Genomic DNA, 25,835 nt, shown 5'->3' on the forward strand with positions numbered 1-25,835 from the left:
AGTTAATACTGTTGCAAAATTTTTCTTCTACAAATACCGCCACTCAATTGTAATAACTCAGTGCATTTAATTGCTAGTGCAGCAGCTTTCTTGCTGTCTAATTCTCTAGTTTTTCTACGTGTCGGCGACTCCGACCACTCTCACACACCATCGCCTCTGACTATGCACACACTTCTGACGATACACACGACTTCTTCCTATCCTTGAGTGCCCCTCTTTTATAGTTCCCGGTGGCGGGGCTAGAATCTTCTGACCAATCAGGGCGTATCTGAGTGTATCTCTGTTATTACTGGATGGATCATGAAACTTCTCGAACTTTCTGGTATTATCCATTTAGTCGCCAAACTCGCCAAATTCAACCCCAAGTCGCCAAATGATCGCCAAGCTCAGCATGCCGTGCCGGATAGCAAAATTACAGATTTGTAACAATACACAAGTACTAAAACTATTTTATCGCTCTTCCTAAATCGAAAGCTTAAAAATTCAACAAAACTTAGAAATTAGAAAAAACACAACATTAACTCGGTTTTTATAAACGAGAAAAAATTTCATCGTCAATCCGTGGCTTCAGCAGCATTACAACCGATGACAGTACTTAGTAATTAACCGTGAAAGAGCCAAAACTCTCCAAATGTATCATCAAAGCAAGCCAACCTATGAGTGCGCTTCTAATTAACGAGAAGAAAATAAGCATCTGTTTATGCTATTTATACAAAATTTACGGAAAGAAATTCGTATTTTAGACAACAAATCGCCAATCGTTCACCATAAATTAATAAGCATCCCGATAACTGTATCATTACATCGTGATAGTGATTAGAAAAGAGAAGAAGTAAAATTAATTCATTAACAATAAGAGACAATAATTAAAATTTTTTGGCTACTTTTCCGTTAGCCGGGCGCAAATGTCGCCAATTGTGAACCAAACGCGAATTTGGCGTAAGAAATTTGACGGAATTCTTCATTATTTGGCGATTTTTCGCTTGCGCTCGGCTAACGGATTGTGAACCAAACGTGAATTTAGCGGAATTCTACATTATTTGGCGATTTTTTGCTTACACCCGGCTACCGGAAAAGTACCATTTTTTGATAGAAATCTACTTTAATTCACCCCTTCATTTTGTTGCCAATTTGGCCATCTGAATAAACAATCGGAATATTTCTTCTAGCAACTTCAAGCAAAATATTGTTAATTTTATCAAGAATTTTAATATTTGACTTTGGCGATTTAGTGTTATTGGCATCTTTTTTTTTAGTAAAATGAAATGATTAAAGTAGATTTCATCCAAATTTTCATATGTAAAGTGTGGAAAAAGTTTGTTCGGAGATCTTAATATCAGTTTATTCTTATTATATCAAGTATAATAGCAGACTAAGATAATTATAGCTTTTACGAAATAAGTATGGACATTTGGATAACTTATTGATTAGTTTTACTAATTTTTCTATTTTTTGACTTCTATTATCTTTTCAAATTCAGCAATTCCGATATTGCCTATTTCTGATGATGACTTGCCATTATGAAATCGTGTTCTGGGCATATGTCCTGCATAACCAGGGATCTGTCCATGTCGGCGCAGTAGATCTCTCGCGGTTATTTCGTGTAGATTGCAATAGAACTTGACTTCCTCTCTATCTGCAACATATTCCGGTGGCTCTGTAAGAATTGGACGCAACCGTTGCCCAGCTGTGGGATGTTTCGCTAGACGAACATGAGTCATTACGCCATAGTTTTCGCCAACACCGTCCGTCCTCCTGATTCCTGAATTAGGAGTAAATCCTGTATAACCAGGAATAAAATAAGGATCAAGCGACTTGTGTGGATTGTCCAATTGTTGCTTGGGATTATGCCTTGGAGGAGACACAAACAAATTAACGAATCTCAGATCTGAATTCAAAGGACTCAAACGAGATCCAGCAATGCGATGGCCATGAAGCAGTTCATGGGTATATTTCCCATAAGAATCCGCTACTATGAAAAGCCTTTGGGGTCCAGCACCAGGTGTGCATCCTGTATATCCAGGCACAAAATGGGGCTGTGGTGGAATGATTAGTTGACGAACTTGACGATCTTCTGCTGTGTGATCTCGTCCATGCTTGTGCTTATGGTTTCCATCTCCGTACTGTTTGATTGGGTTTTCAGGACATACGATGCAATTCTGCATGACAAGCGATGCAAAGGAATTCAGTAAAAAAATTGGTTTCTGTGCATGTTACGGTTTACTATTGATATTTATAAAGTATCCAAACTTAATGACCTCAATTCATGTTGAAAAAATTTAAATTAGATTCTATTTTGGTTGCCATCTTTAAAAGTATATATTACAATATACTTTTCACGTTCATGACCTCCAGTGCGTATAAAATTTTTTTAAAAAAATCGAGATGACTTCATTATTTATAAATTTGAGAAAACTGTACTTCTTTGAAGCTAATTCTTTTTAAAATGTCAATTTAACAAATTCGAGTACAAGATACATAATGTATTTTTTTTTATAAAACTTTATGACTGTATGCATAATACTAACTAGCTTGGCATAAGAATAATATCTATTTGGCAAAGCTGAATATTTTGAGCCTATTTTTTGCCAAATGTAATCCTGAAAATTTTTATAGCAACACTAGAAGTTATTTGTAACCATATCTTGTAGCCATCCAAGATGATGGACTTTTGGCGAGTTTTTTAAAGTTTGGTACAACATAAGGCAAGAAACCTTAAGTTTTAAGTCTGTTTGTTTGTTTGTTTTCTTATGGCACTTGCCACTGACAAGCCCGCTGTTACGAGGACAGCGCTTTAAGCCTGAGGGAGAACGTCTCTTATTTTTTATAGCAGCGCCAACTAGGGCGAAGAGTACGACTTTGCCACTCACGCATCACTCATTCGCTTGCACAACCCCTTTTTACAGGAGGGCACATTCACACATCTCACAGATAGAACAACAGAAAAACAACCATGCCCAAACCGGGACTCGGAACCCGGGACGCCCAGATTACGGGGAAGACGCGCTACCCCTATGCCAGGACGCCGGCAGTTTTAAGTCTAATCATAGTAACCATTCAGTAGCTCTGATTCTACTTGAAATTAAGGTACTTTCACCAAAGTTGTATTGTTATTTATTTATTTATGATTTTCCGCCAATTGTGTTCATTCTGACGATTTCCATTGCAAATTTAATGGCTTTTGTTACTATTCCTTGTTATTTTTTTTTAGATATGTTTGAATAGTTGGCCTGATTTAGTCGTCCTAGCGTGACCATGCCGTGCTGTTAATTATAATTTCTGTTTTTATCCGACAACTATATTCTTTTTTTTATTATTATAATTTAAAAAAAAAATAAAAGTAGGTAAAAGTATGTGGATCACGGAACACAAAAACAAGAGGAAAATGTATTGGCAACATAGGATTTTTTAATGTTTTCTTTTTTTGATTAAAAAATTTTATGCGTAAAACAATAATAACGACCGGAATTTAACCTCCCGCTTGGCGCAATTTTCAAAAATCGCCAACAACGGTCTTGCGAAATGTTCAAAAGCAAGGGGGCAAATGTCCAATCATAGTGCATAATAAAGATTGCCAGCTTTGGCGCGTTATCGCAACTTAATTTTATATATTTAAGTCGTGTTTTTGAGTTATTGAGTTTACATGTTTTTGAAAGTGCAGACGATCGACCCTTCATTCAATTTAGCCCAAAATTTATTGGGCTAAATTGAAACATGTGTACTGTATTTTATCTATCTAAATATCTTCGTTTTGTGGTTATGGCGTTAACAGTCATACAGACAGACTTCCTCTGAATGGATTTTGCTCAAAATTTTATAGAAATCTACAAATTAAATTCAAATACCGTATCACAAATTTCATCTGTTCTAGCTTGCAGCATTTTTGAGTTATCTTTGCCAAAGACAGAAAGACGGACATGTTCTAAAATTGTGTTTTTCGAACTCAGGGAGATCTAAAGCGGCGGTCCAACGACCTGCCACCTCACGGATTTGGTCATAAATCTGACATCCAACCCACTGGGGGACCACACTCCCCCGTCGCCCGTGGTACGCCTGTAGCTTCCCGCAAAATGTCGGTAGATGGATAAACATCAAAGAACTGGAAAATTTGTTTGGGCTATGGGGGGGGGGGGAGGGAGTCAAAGAAACTGAGGGTTTTGAGCGGTCGAAAGGGGAACGCGTGCCGTCTGAAGATTTCTCTGGTCGTGGGTCCGCTGCCACAGGCGGGGGTGGAACCACGAAGGAAGGGTGACAGTTTTATGACCACATCTGTGAAGATCATCCGGCCATTGGACTGCGGCTTAAAACGTAGAGGCTCACCAAAATTTCTTATTCGAATACAATAGTTTTCCTAAACTTCACATTCGAGGATGTAAGTCAACCAACTGACTCTCCGATCCGCCACGAAGGCACACAGATTTAAACCATAAGGCTGAATGACCGGACCGCCGCAACAGCAACACTGGCGGGAACTGTGGTTGAGTCCTAAGGGCCATCACCGGCTACGGTACAACCCTCCCCGAAGGAAGTACATCCCGTCATAGATGGGAGGAGTCAGATCCTCCATCTATTTGTGTATCACCCTAGGGAGCGAGATCCAACCATCATGCCGGAAGCATCTCATCCTCATTTCGAGGTGCCCCTCCAAGGGGAAAATTCGAGGAAGTAAAAAAATCGTGACCCCCTAACAGAAAAAAAATGCATTGCCAAATGCAAAATATTTTTTTTTTTATGTCGAAAAGAAAAACATACGCAATAACACCAACTAGTTCGTTAAGTGCGAATATTATGACTCAGCGCAAATAATATAAAATAATAAATTGTTGACCTCATTCACTGACTTTTGCAACAATCTAGCATAAAATGTAACGTTTGCAATCCCATTACTACTTTTAATTTTATGAATAAAAATTAGTTATGAGGTCGCAAGCTTAATCAATCAATTTAAACATCTATACTTATAAAAAGATTTAAATTCATGACATAGAACTATCTCTTATTACTGAATGGTTGAACTCGTTGAATGACAACAGTCAAACATCAACAAACCGGCACACGAACATTTCAAATTGCTAAATTAAGCGTTTTTACAACTGCTCAAATCATTTAGAATGCGTTATAAAAGTTATAAAACTTTTATAACGCCTTTTGAATGCTTAAATTCAAAAAATACATAGTTCGACGGTGACCTAGTGGTAAGGTCTCGGATTCGGAATTAGAGGATTTCAAATTCGAGACCCTATTCCTTCGAGAAACTGTCGTGTAAGCGTGTCTGGTTCACATTACATCCGCCGTGGTCAAACGTCCTCCCGTTGGTATAGTGTGGAAGTTTGGGGAGGGTTGTGCCAGTTTAGGTATCGTCGTCGTCATCTAATCATGGTTTAAAATTGCGAGGTCCGTCCTAAAATAGTCCTGGTGTTACTTTAAAACAGAACGTTAATATAACTAAATTGAACTCAAAAAATTAAATTTAGACCTTTTAGTTTAACTATTTTATACACGAAATATTGAAACCAACTCTTAAAAATTACCATTAATTAAATATTTTACTATTTCAGACGTAATTTGTTAAACTTAAAAATAGTTACATACATACATACATAGTTATTAAATAAAATCATTAAAAAGTATATGGTTTTGGGATGGGGAAAAACTCAACCTAGACTCTTTTATTACTTAATGGATCCTATAGTCTTTAATCCGGCAGTGCAGATCTACTTTTAAAGTTTGTTCGATGATTCTAGAAATGCATTATATATTAATATTTCGAATATTTTCTTTACAGTCTTTTACATGTTGAAATGTTTAGAATCTTGCCTAGAACTTCCCGTGGGAGTAATTAAAATAGCAAAAAAGAATACGAAAGAACTTAACTCCAGACCAATTCTACCTGCTCCTCATCAGTCATCTCAGAGCAGAGAACGTGTCGTAAAACAAAAATTGCTGAAGTTAAGAATTATTCCAAGAAAATCTCCTCCTCCCCCTCCTTGCCCCGCAGAAAAGTTTCGGCTTCTCGACATCGTCTGCGGTTTTAGTGGCAGAAACGAAAATGGCACTGAAAATAGGAAAGGGCGTCTCTTCCAAATTTAACCTTTTGGGAATGGCAACACTCCGTTACGGAACATTAATTCGGAGATTACATGAAAGTCGGTTTTATTTGTCATCATCGGGTAAACAAAGTCAAGACCGGTGCAGCCGATAGCGCCCTCTGTCTCTAATTGCAGGGTTCCAAGAGAAAAGATCCGCCTCATTGAATTCTTTCTTGGGTTTCTCTCCCAGACTTTTGATAACGCTCTTCCAGATTTGGGATGCGATATATCCCAAAGAAGGAGGCTGGTGCGTGAGTTCAAAGGAATTGAAATAAACTTATTAAGGTGCACTTTGGATTCTTAAGGGGTTTGACATATGAGAATGATAAGGCAGACAGCTCAATAAAAGTTCTGTAAGTTCCAGTCACTTGTTTAAATATTGGATGGTTAGAATTTAATTATCCTTTTCAGAGAGTTGTAGAGAAGAAACAAGTGCCAATAAGAACCCCAAATGTTGATGTTGTAACTTCTTAACAAGATACATAAGTTACTTTTATCGATCTTGCAGTGAATGGGGGTTTCTGACAATTTATCATAGATTATTCATTATCCTTAACTAGTAGTCTTTAGCGACTAGTTGGTTTGAATTAGCATGGCTTGTTTAGTACCTTAACGAAAATATTTCGGTCAAATGTTTCCTAAAATTGCCTCAGATTCTAAATGAACTTCTTCAGAGTTTTTTTTTTTTTTTTTTGCTAATGCTCCAACTACCTTGATCTCTCCAAAGTAGCAACATGCCATTTTCAGCAAATTCATTCAATCGTTTTCCATTATTTTAGAAAAATCGTTAGATAAATCTGTAATTGTTATCAACTAACTATCATTTAACCAGCTGGTTCGTCAGAAAAATGCTTGCTAAAAATTTCAATTAAATATTTTGCGCTATTTGGTTTGAAAAGCTTCCTAAGCAAAATATTATTAAACTTCAAATTTTGATATCTGTACAGGTATTAGGTTTGTTATATTAATGTTCGATTTTTTAGAAAAGAAGGTACTACAGATGTTTCATTGGCAACAATATGTTTATTTATGGAAACCATAGAACTGGCCCTAAAATCTTCTAAATAACTGAGCTTTAATTATAACAACCTTGTATAACTCATATTATTTTTAAAACTTTACACCGTTCTGCTTATTGTGATATGCTTTTCTAAATTTCAGTCTATATCTTTACATATCTAGCTACCGGATGCGTCATAAATTCTTGAAAACTTCAAAAATTCATAATCGAAGTAGCAATCCTCCGAAAAAATTTCGGCTTTTGCGAATATGATCAGAGTGACATCGAATCTTTTTCATGTATAAAAAATGATTCCGAAAATAAACAAAAGAGGGCGCTCACATGTCATATTGAAACGTTTTATGTAAATCAGGCTAATGGGTGTAATAAAACATTATGATGAAAATAGATTCGTCATCTGATTCCGACAGCATGCTACCGTCATCAGAATCGAGGGTTGGGGGGGGGGGGGTTAAACTGTTCCACGAGGATGTTGAATTTAGTGCTATTTCACATATGATGTGAGCATATGTTTTAATCGACTGAAACGTATTTAATAAAGCAACGCTCTAAGCCTGTGATCTTTTTATTATCAGAAAATGGAATTTTCTTGTATTGATTCAGGCAGATCGATCAAAAAAATGTTATTTGTCTTGCTGTCAAATAAATAGATGTGTGAGAAATAGAAATTTTTTTGAATTATAAAATATGCGGACTGTAGTGTGTGTATTCAACGAATTATTAAAATAATTAATTAAAATATTAATATTTTAATATTAGTTATTCATTTATTGGTTATACTATATTACACTTGACAGTTCTAGTAAAATAATAAATTTTAATAATGTATAAAGTTGAAATTTACTATTTTTTATCATTAATAATAATGAAATGCAGTGAAACCTATATATAACGGTATTGTCTATAATGATAAATTTGTCAATAATAATACTTATCTTTGGTAACTGCCAAATTTCTATTTACTCAATGTATTTTGAACCTGTATTCTGCAACGATATATATATATATATATTTAGAAAAAATGGTATCGGAAAAAAAGTACTAATATTGACAGGTTTCACTATCAAATATCAATATTGTTACTGAATCCTGTCAATAACGATATTTGACAGGTTTCAATAATGTTATTTGAATTCTATCAAAATTATTATTGACAGGTTTTGAGTTATAATAAAATATAACCCAATTTTTTTCCAATGGAAATCAGCACTCCAATATCTTGAATGTGAGGTAAAAAAATGATGGTTTCCTTCGTGTCCAGACATTCCGTCTTTCGCTGTTTTGTCCTGTTCTGGACTGTTTTTTCTGTTATAGGAAGATCAGGAAAGGCGGAGATTGTAATGAGTAGAAAGTGCAGAGATATTTGTTGCCTACGGAATATATAACTTCCTAAACAACTCTTAAAATATTATCTTCCTGTAGTTCCTTCTTTTCTTACTGTCGACTCAATTGCTTTTGCGATTCAGTACATAAACCTCAATTACATATGAATGTGAAGTTTGGAAACTGACTGTAGAGAAAAGCTTGGTTTGAGAGATACGTCAATGTAAGGTTGCTGTACGTTTACTACATATACAGAGATTAAATCTTTGCAAGTGACGTTGTCAACTGGTTTTAGAAGTGGGATTACAGGATTACCTTTTTCTCTGGATTATTATTATCGGAATATTTCATTCATAGTTTAGACATCATTCACTTGGGATTGAACACGTTTTCCCAGAAATTCGGTTTTCTCTCTCTCTCTCTCTCTCTCTTTTAAAGATGATTTGGTCGCAAAATATTGGCATTCAAAGAAAAGTTAAAAATCATTTTTGAAACTGATCAAGAATTGAAGCAAGATGATGCTGCTAAAAAATATGGATTTCGTAATTCACAATAGTTCTTTTCTTAAATATATATATATATATATATATATATATATATATATATATATATATATATATATATATATATACAAAAGTATTAGAATCAAGTTAATAGGAAAAACAAAAAACAAAAAAAATTAAACCAAAAAAATTATTAAAAAATATTAAAAAAGAATCCGGCCTGAAGACTTTTTCAAGGGTCACCCTCAGGCAGGGATTCAAATAAAGGGATTTTTTCTGTGAGGACATACAGACATTAAGTCTAATAATGATTCCTCGTGACCCGAAAATCCCCCGAAATTATGCTCAAGAGATATACCATTTTAACAGAAAGGAAATACAAAATAACAAATTAGAAAAAAACCACAAAGTAAAAATACAATAAAAACAATAACAATAAAAACAAAAACAGCATTAAAATTAAAATTAAAAACGAAAAGGCCAAGACATACCATCCAACAGTGAACGAAACTTTAAACAATCGATTGTGATTTCCTGTTTTTGAAAGTTAACGGTAAATTATGTAAACAGAGGTAGGCACCCAGCGCCATCTATCGAGTGATCCAATATGCAAGTAAATTTCTATTTTTATTTAAGCCAAAAGATTAATCCCAAACCGTACCTTGTTTAATTAAAAAATTGACATTACAGTAATTTCTAGGAAAATCATTTTTAATTAAATTTTTAAGGAGGATATTTGATGCTTCAATATAAGAATTTTTATTATTGCAAACCCTTTTGATCCTGTTAACTTGTGAGAAAATAAGATTTTTGAAAATTTTAGAGTTTAGATTGGAATGGTAGTTACATAGTTTTGTTATTTTAAAGTTGAAATCATCCCTTTTATCGTATATACCAACTATTGTTTTATCATTAGCAATTTCGATTTTTAAATCTAGAAAGGTAGCCTCAAGTTGATTTATATTTGTATCTTTTAGAATTAAATCTTTTGGATAGCAATTAGTAATAATATTAGTATTGTCGAAGTTAATCAAAAGTAGGTCATCAATATATCTCCACCCGTTTATTAAATTATATTTAATTATTTTTTTCTCATAGTAATGCAGGAAAATATTAGCTAAAGCACTTGAGAAAGCTGTCCCCATTGGAATGCCCTTGACTTGTTTATAAAAATTAATACCATTAAACACGTAATTTTCAGTAATATTAAAATTACATAACTCAAGCCAGTTATTTTTAGGAATGATATTTTCATTTAAATATTCGTCATAAATAAAAGTGCAGACCTTTATTAATTTTTCATGAGGTAGATTAGTGTATAAATTTTCGAAATCAAAAGTATTAAGTTTATTAATGTTGTTATCTTTAAGAAAATCCAATACTTCTTTGTTACTAGAAATAATAAAGTTGTCTTCATTTTTTATTTTGTCCAGGATAATTTTTAAGTATTTAAAGAAATGTTTACCCGTATAGTAATTATAACTACCAGTGCTACATGTTACGAATCTGAATTTTAATGGATTTTTATGAAATTTAACTGTTGGGAATAAATAAGGATAGTTAAGAGAGCAAGTCTTAGTTTTGGTTTTTTTTTGCGAAAGCTAGCATTCTTTTATCTAATTCCTTTTTCCCGGTGTTCTTTAACATATAAGTTGCATTAGAGTTATATTCATTAATTAAAAGTTCTTTATAATAATATTTACAAATTAAACAGAAATTATTTGCTGATTTATCTATTACTGTAATAACAAATTTTTCTTTTAAATTTTTTATTTCATTTTTTAATGTTTTACTAAAATAAATCCCACGTTCTTTAGATCTGTCAAAATCAGTATTCAATTTTATTTTAATTTCCTTTAAAATTCTCACTTTCCATTCCCCGAAACCTTCCGCAGGCCAGTGGTATTTTCTAGATAATTTGGCAATAAAAACATCCAAATCATTACCAATAGAAATCAAAATTTTGTTATGGTTTATTTTTTCTCTTAATCTAAATTTTGTTCCTCTTCCCATCAAATCTCTTAAAGAGTTGGATTCAATAATTTTTAAATTACCTGTAATAATATGACCTTTATCAATATCTATAAAATCTTTATATTTTTCCTTGTTACAGTAACAATCTGTTTTATTTATTTTATCTAAATTTTTGCTATAGTAATTATAATTACAAATTTTTTTCTTTAAAGTTGAAGTGTAACTAAACGCTATTGATACATTAGTTTTATCTGCAAGAGGAAAAAATATATTATTATTATGTATAATTTTGGGTAATTTAAGATATTCGAAGTAAATATCCAAGAATTTAATCACACAGTATTCTTTGTAAACATTATTTTTATTATTAAAAAGTAAATCGTTTTTTCCAATGTTAAGTTTACATTTAATAAGATCTAGAATAATATATTTAGTGTACGAATTTTTAAACTCTAATTCCCCGAATTTTTTATTTAAAAACCATTTCATTTTATTATTTCTAAGACCAAAAATGTATTTCCTAATTCTGTGAATGTTTTCACTATTTTGTTCCAGATTACAGTAATTTTGAAATTCCTCAAATATAATTTGAAAATTGCCTCCTTTCCCTTTACCTCTTTTAAATCTTTTAGAAAAGTTATCTTTATTTAGAAAATTTTTAAAAATGTTAAATTTGTTATAAATGCAATTATTGTTTAAATCTGCATAACCTTCCCCATTTAATTTACTATTGAGACCATAAGGAAATAAAGTTTTCAGGTTGCAAATATAAATGTTTTCCAGATCTAATCTTTTGTTTAATTCGTTAATATTGTCTTCTAGAATGTAGATATTAATATTGTTAAAGTTATGGTTTTGAAAATGCTCCAGTTCGAAGTCAGTGGTCCTATTTTTTATGAAGTTTTTTATATCGGATCTGTGATTGTTAATTCTTAAATTAAGCTCGGTGCTAGTTTGGCCAATATATTTTAAATTACATTCTGAACAATTAAGGAGATAAATCAAATTTTTGTTTTTACAGAATGTTTGTAATTTTGAGTTTTCATTTTTGATCTGTTCCTTATCTGCCAAAGGACATGTCCTACACTTTCCGTTTCCACAAATTTTATATTTTTTTGTATTTTTAAGATTTTTTAAACAAAACAATTGTGTCAGTAATTTTTTCTCCGTGAATGCTCCTGACACAAAGCTATCCACAGTGCCCCTTGGTAGAGCGCGCGACGGGCCATGCGCTATGATAAATTCGTTATTAACTTTTTGCATAGTTTAATTTATTTATTAAAATGAAAATATATCTCCTAAACGCCAAAAACAAGGAATTCTCGAAAAAGTAAAATCAGGAAAAATGATCTGAAAATTCTTAAATTTTTTAGGCAATACACCAAAAAACCTATTGAACCCCCCACCACCACCAAAAAAAACTATTAAAAATATTTTATTTAAAAATTTTGCAGTTCGTGGAACAGCGCACCTGCAGCTAAATTCCAACCAAATGCAAGAACGAGTAACCAATCTAAAGTAAGAAAAAGTTTGAAAACGAAACTAAAATGAAAACGAAACAAAACAGTTTCGAAATCGCAACTAAAATTTATTACCTATTTAAACTAAAACCAAAAAGGAACTTCATAGTATTTAGAGAGCGCAATTGCAGCTACTTCTAAAACACAGATGAATTGATACAAAAGTATTAGAATCAAGTTAATAGGAAAAACAAAAAACAAAAAAAATTAAACCAAAAAAATTATTAAAAAATATTAAAAAAGAATCCGGCCTGAAGACTTTTTCAAGGGTCACCCTCAGGCAGGGATTCAAATAAAGGGATTTTTTCTGTGAGGACATACAGACATTAAGTCTAATAATGATTCCTCGTGACCCGAAAATCCCCCGAAATTATGCTCAAGAGATATACCATTTTAACAGAAAGGAAATACAAAATAACAAATTAGAAAAAAACCACAAAGTAAAAATACAATAAAAACAATAACAATAAAAACAAAAACAGCATTAAAATTAAAATTAAAAACGAAAAGGCCAAGACATACCATCCAACAGTGAACGAAACTTTAAACAATCGATTGTGATTTCCTGTTTTTGAAAGTTAACGGTAAATTATGTAAACAGAGGTAGGCACCCAGCGCCATCTATTGAGTGATCCAATATGCAAGTAAATTTCTATTTTTATTTAAGCCAAAAGATTAATCCCAAACCATACCTTGTTTAATTAAAAAATTGACATTACAGTAATTTCTAGGAAAATCATTTTTAATTAAATTTTTAAGGAGGATATTTGATGCTTCAATATAAGAATTTTTATTATTGCAAACCCTTTTGATCCTGTTAACTTGTGAGAAAATAAGATTTTTGAAAATTTTAGAGTTTAGATTTCAACTTTAAAATAACAAAACTATGTAACTACCATTCCAATCTAAACTCTAAAATTTTCAAAAATCTTATTTTCTCACAAGTTAACAGGATCAAAAGGGTTTGCAATAATAAAAATTCTTATATTGAAGCATCAAATATCCTCCTTAAAAATTTAATTAAAAATGATTTTCCTAGAAATTACTGTAATGTCAATTTTTTAATTAAACAAGGTATGGTTTGGGATTAATCTTTTGGCTTAAATAAAAATAGAAATTTACTTGCATATTGGATCACTCAATAGATGGCGCTGGGTGCCTACCTCTGTTTACATAATTTACCGTTAACTTTCAAAAACAGGAAATCACAATCGATTGTTTAAAGTTTCGTTCACTGTTGGATGGTATGTCTTGGCCTTTTCGTTTTTAATTTTAATTTTAATGCTGTTTTTGTTTTTATTGTTATTGTTTTTATTGTATTTTTACTTTGTGGTTTTTTTCTAATTTGTTATTTTGTATTTCCTTTCTGTTAAAATGGTATATCTCTTGAGCATAATTTCGGGGGATTTTCGGGTCACGAGGAATCATTATTAGACTTAATGTCTGTATGTCCTCACAGAAAAAATCCCTTTATTTGAATCCCTGCCTGAGGGTGACCCTTGAAAAAGTCTTCAGGCCGGATTCTTTTTTAATATTTTTTAATAATTTTTTTGGTTTAATTTTTTTTTGTTTTTTGTTTTTCCTATTAACTTGATTCTAATACTTTTGTATCAATTCATCTGTGTTTTAGAAGTAGCTGCAATTGCGCTCTCTAAATACTATGAAGTTCCTTTTTGGTTTTAGTTTAAATAGGTAATAAATTTTAGTTGCGATTTCGAAACTGTTTTGTTTCGTTTTCATTTTAGTTTCGTTTTCAAACTTTTTCTTACTTTAGATTGGTTACTTATATATATATATATATGTAATGAAAGTGATACTTTTGCTCTTGTCAGAAGTTAGCATATGTATTCCATTGGCGCGTGAGCGGAAATCTTATGTTATATAAGGCTAGTGATCATTTGTTTCGGCCCTTTTCGTTTCTTTCATACTTCTGCTATTGTGCCGCGCTGCGTCTGCTCGTAAATAAATTTCTTTCCCCAGATATATATATATATATATATATATATATATATATAATTAAGATCTTGATTAATTTCCCGATTCTTGTCTTTGATTATCCCATGTTGATATGTTGATTTCATTCTGATGTATTCTCTTGTTTTCTGGCCCAATTCCCATATTTTTGCTTAATTAACTCTATTAAGCGCTTAATAAAACTCTGTTCTGATTCCGTGGTTCCCACACTGGGATCTAAGGAATGGAATCCCTAGCATGAACACATACTTTTCAAAGATACAACCTACAATTCCCTTGCTTAAATCATCGACCCGTATAAAAGGGATCCCAATCAAAATCTCATTGCAAAATCACTGAAAGAAAAAGTTTCGGGCACTTTGTTCCTGTATCGCGATGTAAAAGGACTTCATTTTATCATCGCTTCGCTTCTTCCCTGTACAAATTATACCCGGGATTAAATAAATCAAAGCTAAAATTTCGGAAGTTTCATCTTTTCGGCCACGTATCTGAAAGTTATGTTTATATATATATATATATATATATATATATAGAAAGAGAGAGAAGCTTATTTTGTTTGAAGCAGAATGCAGTTTCGAAGACAGTGATGAGACTTTCTATTTCATGATGTCGTTTTATTTCATCTTGCAGAAGCACGCATTATTTACAGCATAAACGACGAGAAACACACAACACAGAACGACACAGAAAGGAACGAGGAAAAAGCACTTGGGCATTTTATCGCTGGTCTTATATAACCAGAGAAATCGATAGGGAAAATATTTCTTCATAGTGCTAATATATAATGAGATTTCGATAGGGATTTTCGCTACACGCACCGACAAGGCAGGGGAAAACACAGGGAGGTTTTAAAAAAGAATTTGTCTCGTCAGCGGTATTTTGTCCCTTCATGCGGAGTGTGGGAAAATTAGGCTTTTAGCCGATTCAGCAATTTTACAAAACTCTCTTCAATTAATTAAGTAGAGACAGTGGAATTGGATCACGAAATAAGAGAATACTTTTAGAATGAAGTTACCATGGGCTAAATTAAGACAAAACCTTGGAAATTAATTAAATTGAAATTAGAGTTTAAATATCATTACATATATATATATATATATGTAATATTATTTGTTGTGAAACATGATGTAGTTTGAAGACAATGAAGATACTTTTTATCTTTTTAAATTCTTTTTAATATCCATCGGGAAAGCATAATTATTTACAAGCAGAGACACGGACAAGACATCCGCCGCAGCGCAAACAAAAGCCGAAGTGGGGAAAAAGGGCCGAAATAAATTATATATATATATATATATATATATATATATACAACAAATGTATATATGTTGTTAAACTCATTATTAAATAAATTAAATTATAAGTAATTATATTTTGTACTATATTGAAATATTAATTATTTATTTAATAGTTTACGTTCTCTTTTACCAGATGGATATTGTAAAATAATTGTTTTTAACTTTATATTTGTGTGGAGTTTATTTTTTTCATTGTAATTTATCATAATAATTAAACGCATTTCTTTGTCAGCAAAGGAAGTATTAAATAATAATAATAATAATTAATCTTCGAAGAATTTCATTACTCTAGTCAATTTTTTCTAGGATATTTCTAAATAAATGTCATTATTCGTGATATAATGAGATTATTAAAAGTGGGACCTTAAAATGTGCATCGCTGCAAAATGCCAAGATTTAATAAATGTCGTGTGACCTAAAATAAAGTCCATCAAAACATATTTTGTGCTTTCTTTTTGTGCAAATTTTGTGCTTTTTTTTTTTTTTTTTTTTTTCAATTTCATTATTAAGAGCCCCCTCCCACCTTCTGTGAAAAAGAAAGATGCCGGTGAGAAAAAACACTTCATTTCGCAGTTTTTCAAAAAACTTTCTTGACAGCTATTTGAAATTTATCTTTCTTCTTATTGATCTTTAATCAATGCGTCAAATTCCTTATACTTCAAATTTCACTGCCATTACAAACCGTCGCGCAGGAAAAGTAATAGAGAAATTTCTCTAATAAAAACAAGGTTCCTAGTGGGAAAAAATATATATATATACATATATATATATATATATATAATATCTTTTAACCCGAAGAAACCTTTTTTATGGCACAAGGCCATTAAAATTGGTTTACTGCATTTTGAGGATTCAAATACAATTACAATACATCCTTCAAGGCACTATTCCAAACCGCAATTTAAATCAAATTTTGATTTAAATTGCGATAAAGTGTTTAGTTCATTTATGCAATACAGACCCATTTTTCAGAGCATGCTAGCAAAAGTTTAAAAATTACAACTCATTTCATTTACATTGCTAATTTTCTATCTTAAATAAATTAATCAAAACAAATAAATTATTGCTATTACAAAATTTTGCTATTACAAAATATAATTCTTGTATTTATGTATATTAATATTATTTTAAATAATGTTATTATAATAATAAGTGAAATATCCAGCATGACTCGGGATGAAATTTTCATGCCTTTTTATTAATGAATAATTTACGACCTTAATTATTTCCCTCAGAAAAAAATCATTAAAATCCTTTTTTATGTTTCAATATTTATGAACAAGATTTTAATTACCCGTCGTATGAAAAAAAAAACAAATAATATACTTAATTTTTGAAAAAGACGGAATCAAAATTTTGCATAGTCTCACGCTGTTTAAATAATTTATTTTTAATTTAAAAGTTTATTTTACATAAAATATTGACACATGCCATCGTCTGTAATTTAATTTTTTTTAATAAAGAAAAAAAACTTCTGAATTGTTTAAAAATCAATAAAAATGTCGTAAAAATATCTAGAAAATAAAACGCAAATATGAAAATAAATAAATAAAGTGGGTAGCGTTTTTGTCTTAGAGAAATACAGTATCTATAAATATTATCACTTTAAATTAAATATTTTTTTTCTTATTCTGCGTCTAATCAATTATTAATAAAAAATGAAACTAATCTCGTTGAAAAGGTAAAAATTTTAAATTTTGAAATGGTGAAAAAAATAGTTTTTGGAATAATTTACTCCTGCGAAAAAAAAAAAAAAAAGATACAATTTCGATTAATTTCTAATCAATCGAATATTTCTATTTTCTTCTTCTTTTTTTTGAAATAATATTCTTTCTCTTGTCTAAGTGTGATTATATTTCGCCCAATGTAGGAGATGTGGAACGTGCATATGTACAAATCAACATTGACTTTAATTTATTTTAAGTATTATTACAAATTAAAATGATTATTGTTATTGCAATAATATTCTGGATTTTCCTTTCTGATCAACAAATTTTATATATATACTGAAATTTCGTTTCAGCGTTATTTAAAGTTTTACTTGTCCCAACTTTTGATTCTAGATTAATCCACCACTGTTAATTGAATTTATAATTTCAAAACTTTTTTTATGATTTTAAGCGATAAATCACTGAATATTTGCTGTTTCATAATTTTTTTAACACAAATATCAAAGAATAACTCTGAATCCAGACGAAATGGCATACCCTAACAATCGAAATATTGAAGAGATTTTCTGCACTTTCATCTGATGATACTACATTTATTTTTCCATATATCTAGTCATTTTCATTATTAAGAATACTGTTCAACTTTCTGAGTCCTTCTTTCTCTGAACTGATTGGAGTAAATAGGCAGAACTCATTTTGCTTCGTGCTAAATATCTTAATTGAATCTTGACGTCTGTTAGAATAAAAGGATCGTAAATCTTTCTTTCATAGCATTGAGTTGTTCTATAATCAGCCATGTTTGTTCAGGTGCTTCGGGTATGAACACATTTTTTTTGTGAAACTGTAAAAGGCATTTGCTTGTGCAAGACAGATTCTATCGATTTATTTCACAATATCGGATTTCTTTTTTTCTTTTTTTTTTCTACTTTAAAATTTTTAAATTCAAAAATAGTTTTTCTCTCTCTTTTTTTAATGAATTTTAAAATTAAACTACAAGAATTGGCGAGCATTTCCGTGGCTAGAAATGCTCGCCAAATGCTAAGCATTTCTTTCGTTTGAAATTTTTCGTAATAAAGCCTTTCAAAATACTCTATTGAGAAAACCGGCGGGTTTAAAAATATCAAATCTATCACGTGTTTACTCTAGGGTTACAGTGGTTTACTAAGTAACAGCTTTTCAGAATTTTAATTAGATTTCTGTTTAAAAATGATTTGAATGTTAACGCTTTACTTCAATGACTTTGAAACCGATAATTTCTTTTAAAAACATGTTTGCATTGCTTAAATTAAAAAAAAAAAATCTTTTCATTGACTTTTCTTTTATTTATTCACAATTTTCTTTTTAATTTTAATGATTTTAATTTAAAGTATATTTTAAGAGAGTTTCTTTGTTTTAGTTTATTCATACACAGATTGCGACTTTAAAACATATATATAATCAAAAATACAAACATTATGAAATTTCAGTTAAAAAATTATTTCTGAATAAAACTAAAAATAACTAAAAAAATTAAAAAATTATAAAAGATGCAAATGTATTTAGAGAGCGTTAATGCTGCTACTACTAAAACACTTTGAACTTAACCAAATTAATAAAAATATTAAGTTAATATAAGCAAAAGGAATTAAAAAAAAGAAATGATAAATCCGGTCGGAAGACTTTCTCAATGGTCACCTTCAGGCAGTGATTCAAACAAGGGATTTTTTCTGTGAGGGGTCTGACTTTCGTCCAAAAATATTGACCCCACATGACCCGAAAATCCCCTGAAATTGAGGCCTTAGAGATAAACTAGTTTCACTGAAATAAAACAATAAATTATAACTTCCAAATCCAACGAGGGTAAATATTTTTGAACGAAAGTCAGACCTCTCACAGAAAAAAATCCCTCGTTTGAATCGATTTTTCCTTTCTTTGTCACATGCTGATGAAAAACAAATGCGTAATTGAATTTGATTTAAGTTTAATTAAATTTGCTTCATGTTTTCAAGCAATATGAAAGTTATTTAGAAATTATCTACTTTTCCGAAACTTTGAAACGTGGTCAGATGGCGAGTATGGCATCAGAGCCCACGGCGCCTTTTAAGCAAAATTTATACTATTTGTAAAGATTTTGAGAAAGTGTTTAAACTCACATCATAATATGCATAATTTTGAAATTCTATAGGCTGTTTAAAAACTTTCAGAACTAGATTGTTAGTTTATTGATTATTTTAATGAAATATTCATTCTGTGTGAATGGCGCCTCCTACTGATGAGCTTGAAAAAAATATCGATTTCGAAAAAATTATGATAATGAATTATAAATCAGAAAGTAACTAATAAAAATAATTTTTTAAAAGTTCTTTTCATCACTATTAATAAAAGTTAACTTTTAAAACTTGTTTTATTGATATATCTCTTTCATATCCGCAGAAATATAAAAATCGTCACGCTTCCAATTTCTTCTCTTATTTGATTCAAAACTAATATGTACAGCTTTGTGACAAAACATACTACAAATTTCATTGCCTTAATTCGTTTCTCTTTTGAGTTAATGAATTCGTATAGGCAAGAATAAATCTTCAGACAATCAAACAACGAATAAATTTCATCAAAAATTCGATTTATATTACAATTCTAGAAATAAACCGATACGTCAAATTTCTTTATCAAACTGGTTTGATTTTTAAGATTTCTGATTCATAGACAAACTGATATAATTCGAAAAAAAAAAATCTTCATGCTCAGGGAAGAGCAAGACGTGAAGATTTTTCAACCTTTTATTTATCAAATTATTTTATTGCCACATTTTTCCAAATTTATTTTTGAACCATTAGCTAAGTTTTGGTACGGAATAAACCCAGGAAGAAGATTTTTTTCAAGTGATGAAAATAATTTAATTAATTAAATTAATAATAAAAGATTTTTAATGTTGTTTTTAGTTGACATTTACTGCTTTCTATTGGAAATGAGTTCTTCTTGTTCTTTCAAATACTGTTAAAAAAATATTATGAAGATATCAGCCGGATTTAAATGGTACTTTAAAGTACCATCAGTAAATAAAGGGTTAAAACCTCAAGGTCGAGTTTTCTGACAGTTACATTACCTTTTGCTTTTTATACTTCGTATAAAATAAAGTATAAATGGTTATTACTAAAACTATTAAAATTTCATGAAGAACCATTTATTATGTCATACTAAACTTAGACCTTTGAATTTCCATATTGCCTCTCATAGAAAATCCATCATTTCAAAATCTACTTTCTTCGAAATAAATATATATGTATTCCAGCATAAAAGTTTCAACCATTTTCCGTCGATTGAACCATTAAAATAAGCTTAAACATTATTTTCAACTGCCCCTAACGAGTTTCTACCTTATGAAAAAGGCATAAAAAACCCATCTCTCCTCTCGGTAACCGACGCATAAATTTGCCATCAGTAAGAACCCAGTTTCGCGCGTTCCATTCAGAAATGCATTTTTTGGGCGGTAAGGTCTTTCTCTCCATTTAACTAAACGATTGCGAGATTTTCTCAAAGTGTGTCACATCCAAAAATGACATTGACATTCTTTTTTTTTTCCCTTCCCATCATAAAAGTGTGGAATTGAGAATACTTTATGAGACGGCCATCGTTTGAGGTTTTAAAAGAATTAATCGTTCGAAACCGAAGTGTAACTATCGGAAATGGAGCTGTTATCGAATGTAAAAATCGCTTGAGTGTTGCCAATATTCTTAGAGATAAACAGAGTTAAAAAAATTTTTTCCAAGGAATTCTTGTTTTCTGATTTTTCACGTTCTGTCATACGAAATATACAAAGAGAAGCAGCAGTTATAAAAGAATTTAAACTTGAATTCTTGAAGAATTTTCTTTTTTAAATTAACTAAACACGAATTATTCATTATTATCATTTTTTTCTGTGTTGTGTCTGAATTTCTTTCGATCTGGCTGTGACCAAAATAAATACAAAAGACAAAAAACAAGATGGATTTTGATGGTTTATATATATGTACGTGTGTGTGTAATGATATCTCTTAATCTAATTTAAATCCTAATTCATTTCCAAATTTTTATCTTACTTTAGCACATATTAACTTCATTCTAAAATGTTCTCTTACTTCCTGATCCAATTACCACTTTTTATTTAATTATTTTTTACACGTGCTCTAGAAGATAGATGACTTCAGCATTTTCTCACGCTCCGAGTCGAGGAATAAAAATTCTTAATATCTGCAACATTTTTCTAAAGATACCTAAATTTCCCTTTCCTAAGACTACACGTATCAAAGAAATTCCTATCAAAATCTCATAGTAAAACCACTGAAGGGAGAAATTTTGAACACTTCTGCTCCCGTGTCGCGATGTAGACTGACGTATTTATTACCGCTTATTCTTTGCACGTAAATTATGTCTCGAGTGGTGAAATAAATCAAAATTTTAAAATTTAAAAATTTTCTTCTTCTCGGCCACGCATCTTCTAAAATCGTGTTTATATATGTGTGTTCTTTCATATGTAGATACAAAAAAGCAATGCGTCAGATAGATAGAATTTGACTGGTACTTTTCCCACCAAAATTGTAAATCTGTATCCAGTTTTTATAAAATACTGTTAATTGACTGATCCTTTGATGGCTTTTTTATACCGATGCATGAGGAAAGGATAACTCACAAAAACTGATAGACAGAATTTGGCAGCAGTTTCCAAAAACCCTCTAGTTCCTAAGCCGAAAGCTTACCACCAGGCCACACCGCGGCCCTAATCTAACTCTGAAATGACAGATTATTGGCAACAAAAGTGGTTAGTTTATAACTAAGTCAATCGGAAAAAATCATAGGAAAAGCAGAATGAACTAGGCAACTCAACACCAAAAGTTGAGATCCTCTCCCGTCCAAAATTAGTTGATGATTTTATAAAGAAATTCTGTATTTTGAGCCTTTACCAAGAAACTAAGGTATTAATTCAACCGTCTGCTTTCAAATTTCGCCAAATAGAACAATGCAAGAAGAAGGTCAGAATTGGCAAATTTTAAGGGTGTTATTTTCTAATATGATAATACAAAGCCGCACTTATCTCTGTACACTCGCAAAAAATTATTGGAGAGAGGTTGGCATCTGTTGCCACATCTACTAAATAGTTTGATCTTGGGTCTTCAAATTTTCGTTATTATTTATTTTGTTCCATACAGTTAAGGGATAATAAAATTAAATGATGAAATTTTAAACGAAGATGTAAAATTTAGATTAAGTTCAACATTTTTCTGACAAAAGCAATAAATCTAATGAATTCTGAATTATAATGCTACCTTAACCAGTTGAGGACCGTAATTACGTATACGTGATCACGCGAGTTTCCCTTCAGGGCCCGTGATCTCGTATATGTGATCAACCTTTCCCACTCTAGGAGCCCATGATCGCGTATACGTGATTTCTATTTGGAACGTTTTATTTAATTTTTTAAATGGCGCTAGATGGCGGTTGAAATCCGTTATAATTTCGAATAATGTTTCACAGAACAATGCCCTTCAATATGCTCATTTGTTTCCGAGTTTGATTTTTTTTAAATTTGATCTGGGTATTTAAACATATAAACTATTACACTTTTTCGGCTCTCTCGTGAAGTTGGACATTTAAAGGACCTTGATTGCCTGCACTCTGGGTTTACATTCATATTTTGACTAAGTTGGATAAAAGATTACTTACTGGTTTATGTGGGTGTAGATTTATCGTTTGCATTTGGAGTTTGCTATTTCAAGGTATATTAATGTTTTCTTCCTTCGTTGGATTATTTATTAAACCAATTGCATCTTTTCCTCAAGGTTTTACACATGGTTTCTTGATTAAATGAGTTCAACTCTTTACATTTCAGCTATTTCATTTATAAAATATATTCCATTTTAACAGTTTTGATATTAAATCGTTGATATGCTCAACGTTGTTCATAATTAAAATCCTTCCATATTTAATATTGTTAATATAAAAAAAAAACTACTTTTGTATTGAAAATAACATACAAAATTCATTTATTGTCTAAAGCGTTTATTTTTAATTAAAATGCAAATATTAATGAACCAAACGTTTTTTTTAACCACTAATAGATAATTTTTAGCATATGAATAAACCCAAATAAATAATTATTCATGATAAAAGTTGTTAATCGTCTGCTTTTAAGCTTTTCTTTTAATGATTTTTTTAGAATTCTGCTGATATGTACCGAAATAGTCCTTTCTATTCTTATGAAAATGAAAAACGCTGTTATAAATATAGCACAAATTTTCTTATAAAATAAATAAAAGTTGTCAAAAATATTAAAAAAAAAAAAAACAGAAATAACTAAAATAAAGATAGAGTATTTCAACTTCTTCACGCTGTCTAAGAATGTATTTTTTAAATACTCTTATTTCAGCATTATTTCATTTATTTATTAATTTTATAAAAATTAATAAAAATGAAGGAAAAATTGCGAGGCATTAAAATTGATGTTGCTGAAAAAGTATACTTTTGTATTTGAAGATGGATTAAAAATATTTCTTATCTGTTATTTTTATACTGAAATTACAAAGGAAAAAAGTAAAATTTCGATTAATTTCTAATTAAGAGAATATTTAATTTTTTTGCATTTAGTAGAGTTAATAATGTTCTTTTCTGAAATAATGTCAGCCAATTTTGCTTGAATTTAGCTCATTTGTTTGTTTAGAATGATATGTGGAAATACTTACATAGCCATAATGACTTTTTATATTATGATAAATCGATTAAACAGATGTCATTGTTATAAAAGATTTGAAAAAAAATAATGATTAAAAAATTTTCTATAATAATATAAGATGAAAACTTATCCCTTTGCTTTGTAATAATAACTGTTTGTCAACGGTTAGGTTTCTTTGTTTAATATCACTTAAAAATAAAATAGTTCTATTTGGCTTTGTTTCAGAAACTGTATTCGTACAATTAAACCACTCCACTACTCAGTATCTTATTCCTGCGCTCGTTATCTTATAATCGCTTCATCGACCTTGGCAAGCAGTCATTAAGAAGCTGATAAAAATCTTGAATTCCCTAGCTCTTGAAACAGCATTTTTCGTCTTCTACTTTGGACTAGTCATTAAAGTGGTGACATTTCCCCAAGCCCGGATAGCTCAGTCGGTAGAGCGTTAGGCTTTTAACCTAACGGTCCAGGGTTCGAGTCCCTGTTCGGGCGTGCTTATTTTATTACCATTTCACATATCTATTAAGTGAATTTATGGGACGCTGTTGAAAATATAATAAAAGCTTGAGGATAAAATGCTAAAGTTTGTATTTATTTTTAATTTATCAAAAATTTAATTAATTGAATTTTTGATTAATAAAATTATTTTTATTTATCAAACGTTAAGTTTTAAAAATTATTTTGATTAATTAACTAATTTTTAATTAATTACAAATTTAATTCCATTGTAAACTATTTTTTTTTTTTGTGACCACTTATTACCGAAGAAGTAACTAAGTACAAAATTTAGAGCTCTAGCGGTTAGACTCATAATGTGTTTTCAACAATTTTGCTTTCACATTTTACACGTCACACAATTTACTGAAGATAAAAATTGAGAATGCAGAACTTGTTTACGCTAACGCAAATATACTGTGTTTTATTCAAAATACCAGATTTATGGGGTTTATAGAATGTTATTCAAATCGCCTGCGCTATCTATTCGCAAAAAAAAAAAAAAAAAAAAAAAAAAAAAAAATGTTTCAGATATTTATGTTATGTTTGTTGTTGAAATCGAAAAAAAGAACCGAAGCTATATGAACCAAACAGTAGATTAACGCTAAATATACCCAAGCTTTACCAATACATTAAAACTGTCATCGGAAAGCTGGTAAATTTAACATTAACAGAATTAAAAAACCAATCAGAATATTTCAGTTCATATTTATATGAGAACTTTTAAAGCTTTTTCGATTCGTGATAATTATTAAAATGTCAAGGGCGGGGGGGGAACAGGGTATTTTTAATCAACAAAAATATGTTGCTCTCTAGTGGCGTAACTGAAATAAGTGGCGCCCGGTGCCTAATATGATGTACCTGCTTTTAATATTTAGCAAGTATAAATAGTGCTCGAAAAATTGTATTAAATTTTTTCACTCCCTCATCAGATTTCATTTTAAAAAGTAGAATAATGTTTTCTCTCCTTGGTGCTTCCTTTTAACAGACGCCCAGGGTATCGATACATCCTTTGCCACACCCATACTAAACCGCTGTAACCACCACCATTAAATTCGAAAATAAATAACAAAAGATCCACACATTTAGAGTTAGTAAAAAGAAACTGAATTTTGAACACTGTTTTGGAAAATTTATCGGTATTTATTGCGTCAAAAGTCTTTTGTCTATACTGCACACTATTTCATTCTAAACAATCTCAAATAAAAAGATCTTGTGAGAGTGTTTGTGGTTTTTTTTGTTTGTCCATCCGGCCTTATTGGAGCTGAGTCCACTTATTTAAG

At 30.6% G+C, this 25,835-nt stretch overlaps 1 protein-coding gene and 1 non-coding gene across 2 annotated transcripts; one reads left to right on the forward strand and one right to left on the reverse strand.

Annotated features, from left to right (window-relative positions):
* Nucleotides 1-1,445: 1,445 nt before the first annotated feature.
* On the reverse strand, nucleotides 1,446-2,165 carry LOC129975509 (protein FAM166B-like). The gene has a single exon (XM_056088571.1). It carries the CDS (start codon nucleotides 2,163-2,165, stop codon nucleotides 1,446-1,448), a length of 720 nt encoding a protein of 239 aa, XP_055944546.1.
* Nucleotides 2,166-24,476: 22,311 nt separating this feature from the next.
* Nucleotides 24,477-24,549, forward strand: Trnak-uuu (transfer RNA lysine (anticodon UUU)). Its single transcript has one exon. It is a non-coding gene; the product is annotated as a tRNA-Lys (tRNA).
* The last annotated feature ends 1,286 nt before the right edge of the window (nucleotides 24,550-25,835 follow it).

The sequence above is a fragment of the Argiope bruennichi genome, chromosome 7 (genome assembly GCF_947563725.1).
Source record: "Argiope bruennichi chromosome 7, qqArgBrue1.1, whole genome shotgun sequence".
NCBI lineage: Eukaryota > Metazoa > Arthropoda > Arachnida > Araneae > Araneidae > Argiope > Argiope bruennichi.

Bases quoted from the DNA above. Each gene is read 5' to 3' on its own strand.
- LOC129975509 (XM_056088571.1), bottom strand. From the start codon at position 2,165: ATGCAGAATTGCATCGTATGTCCTGAAAACCCAATCAAACAGTACGGA.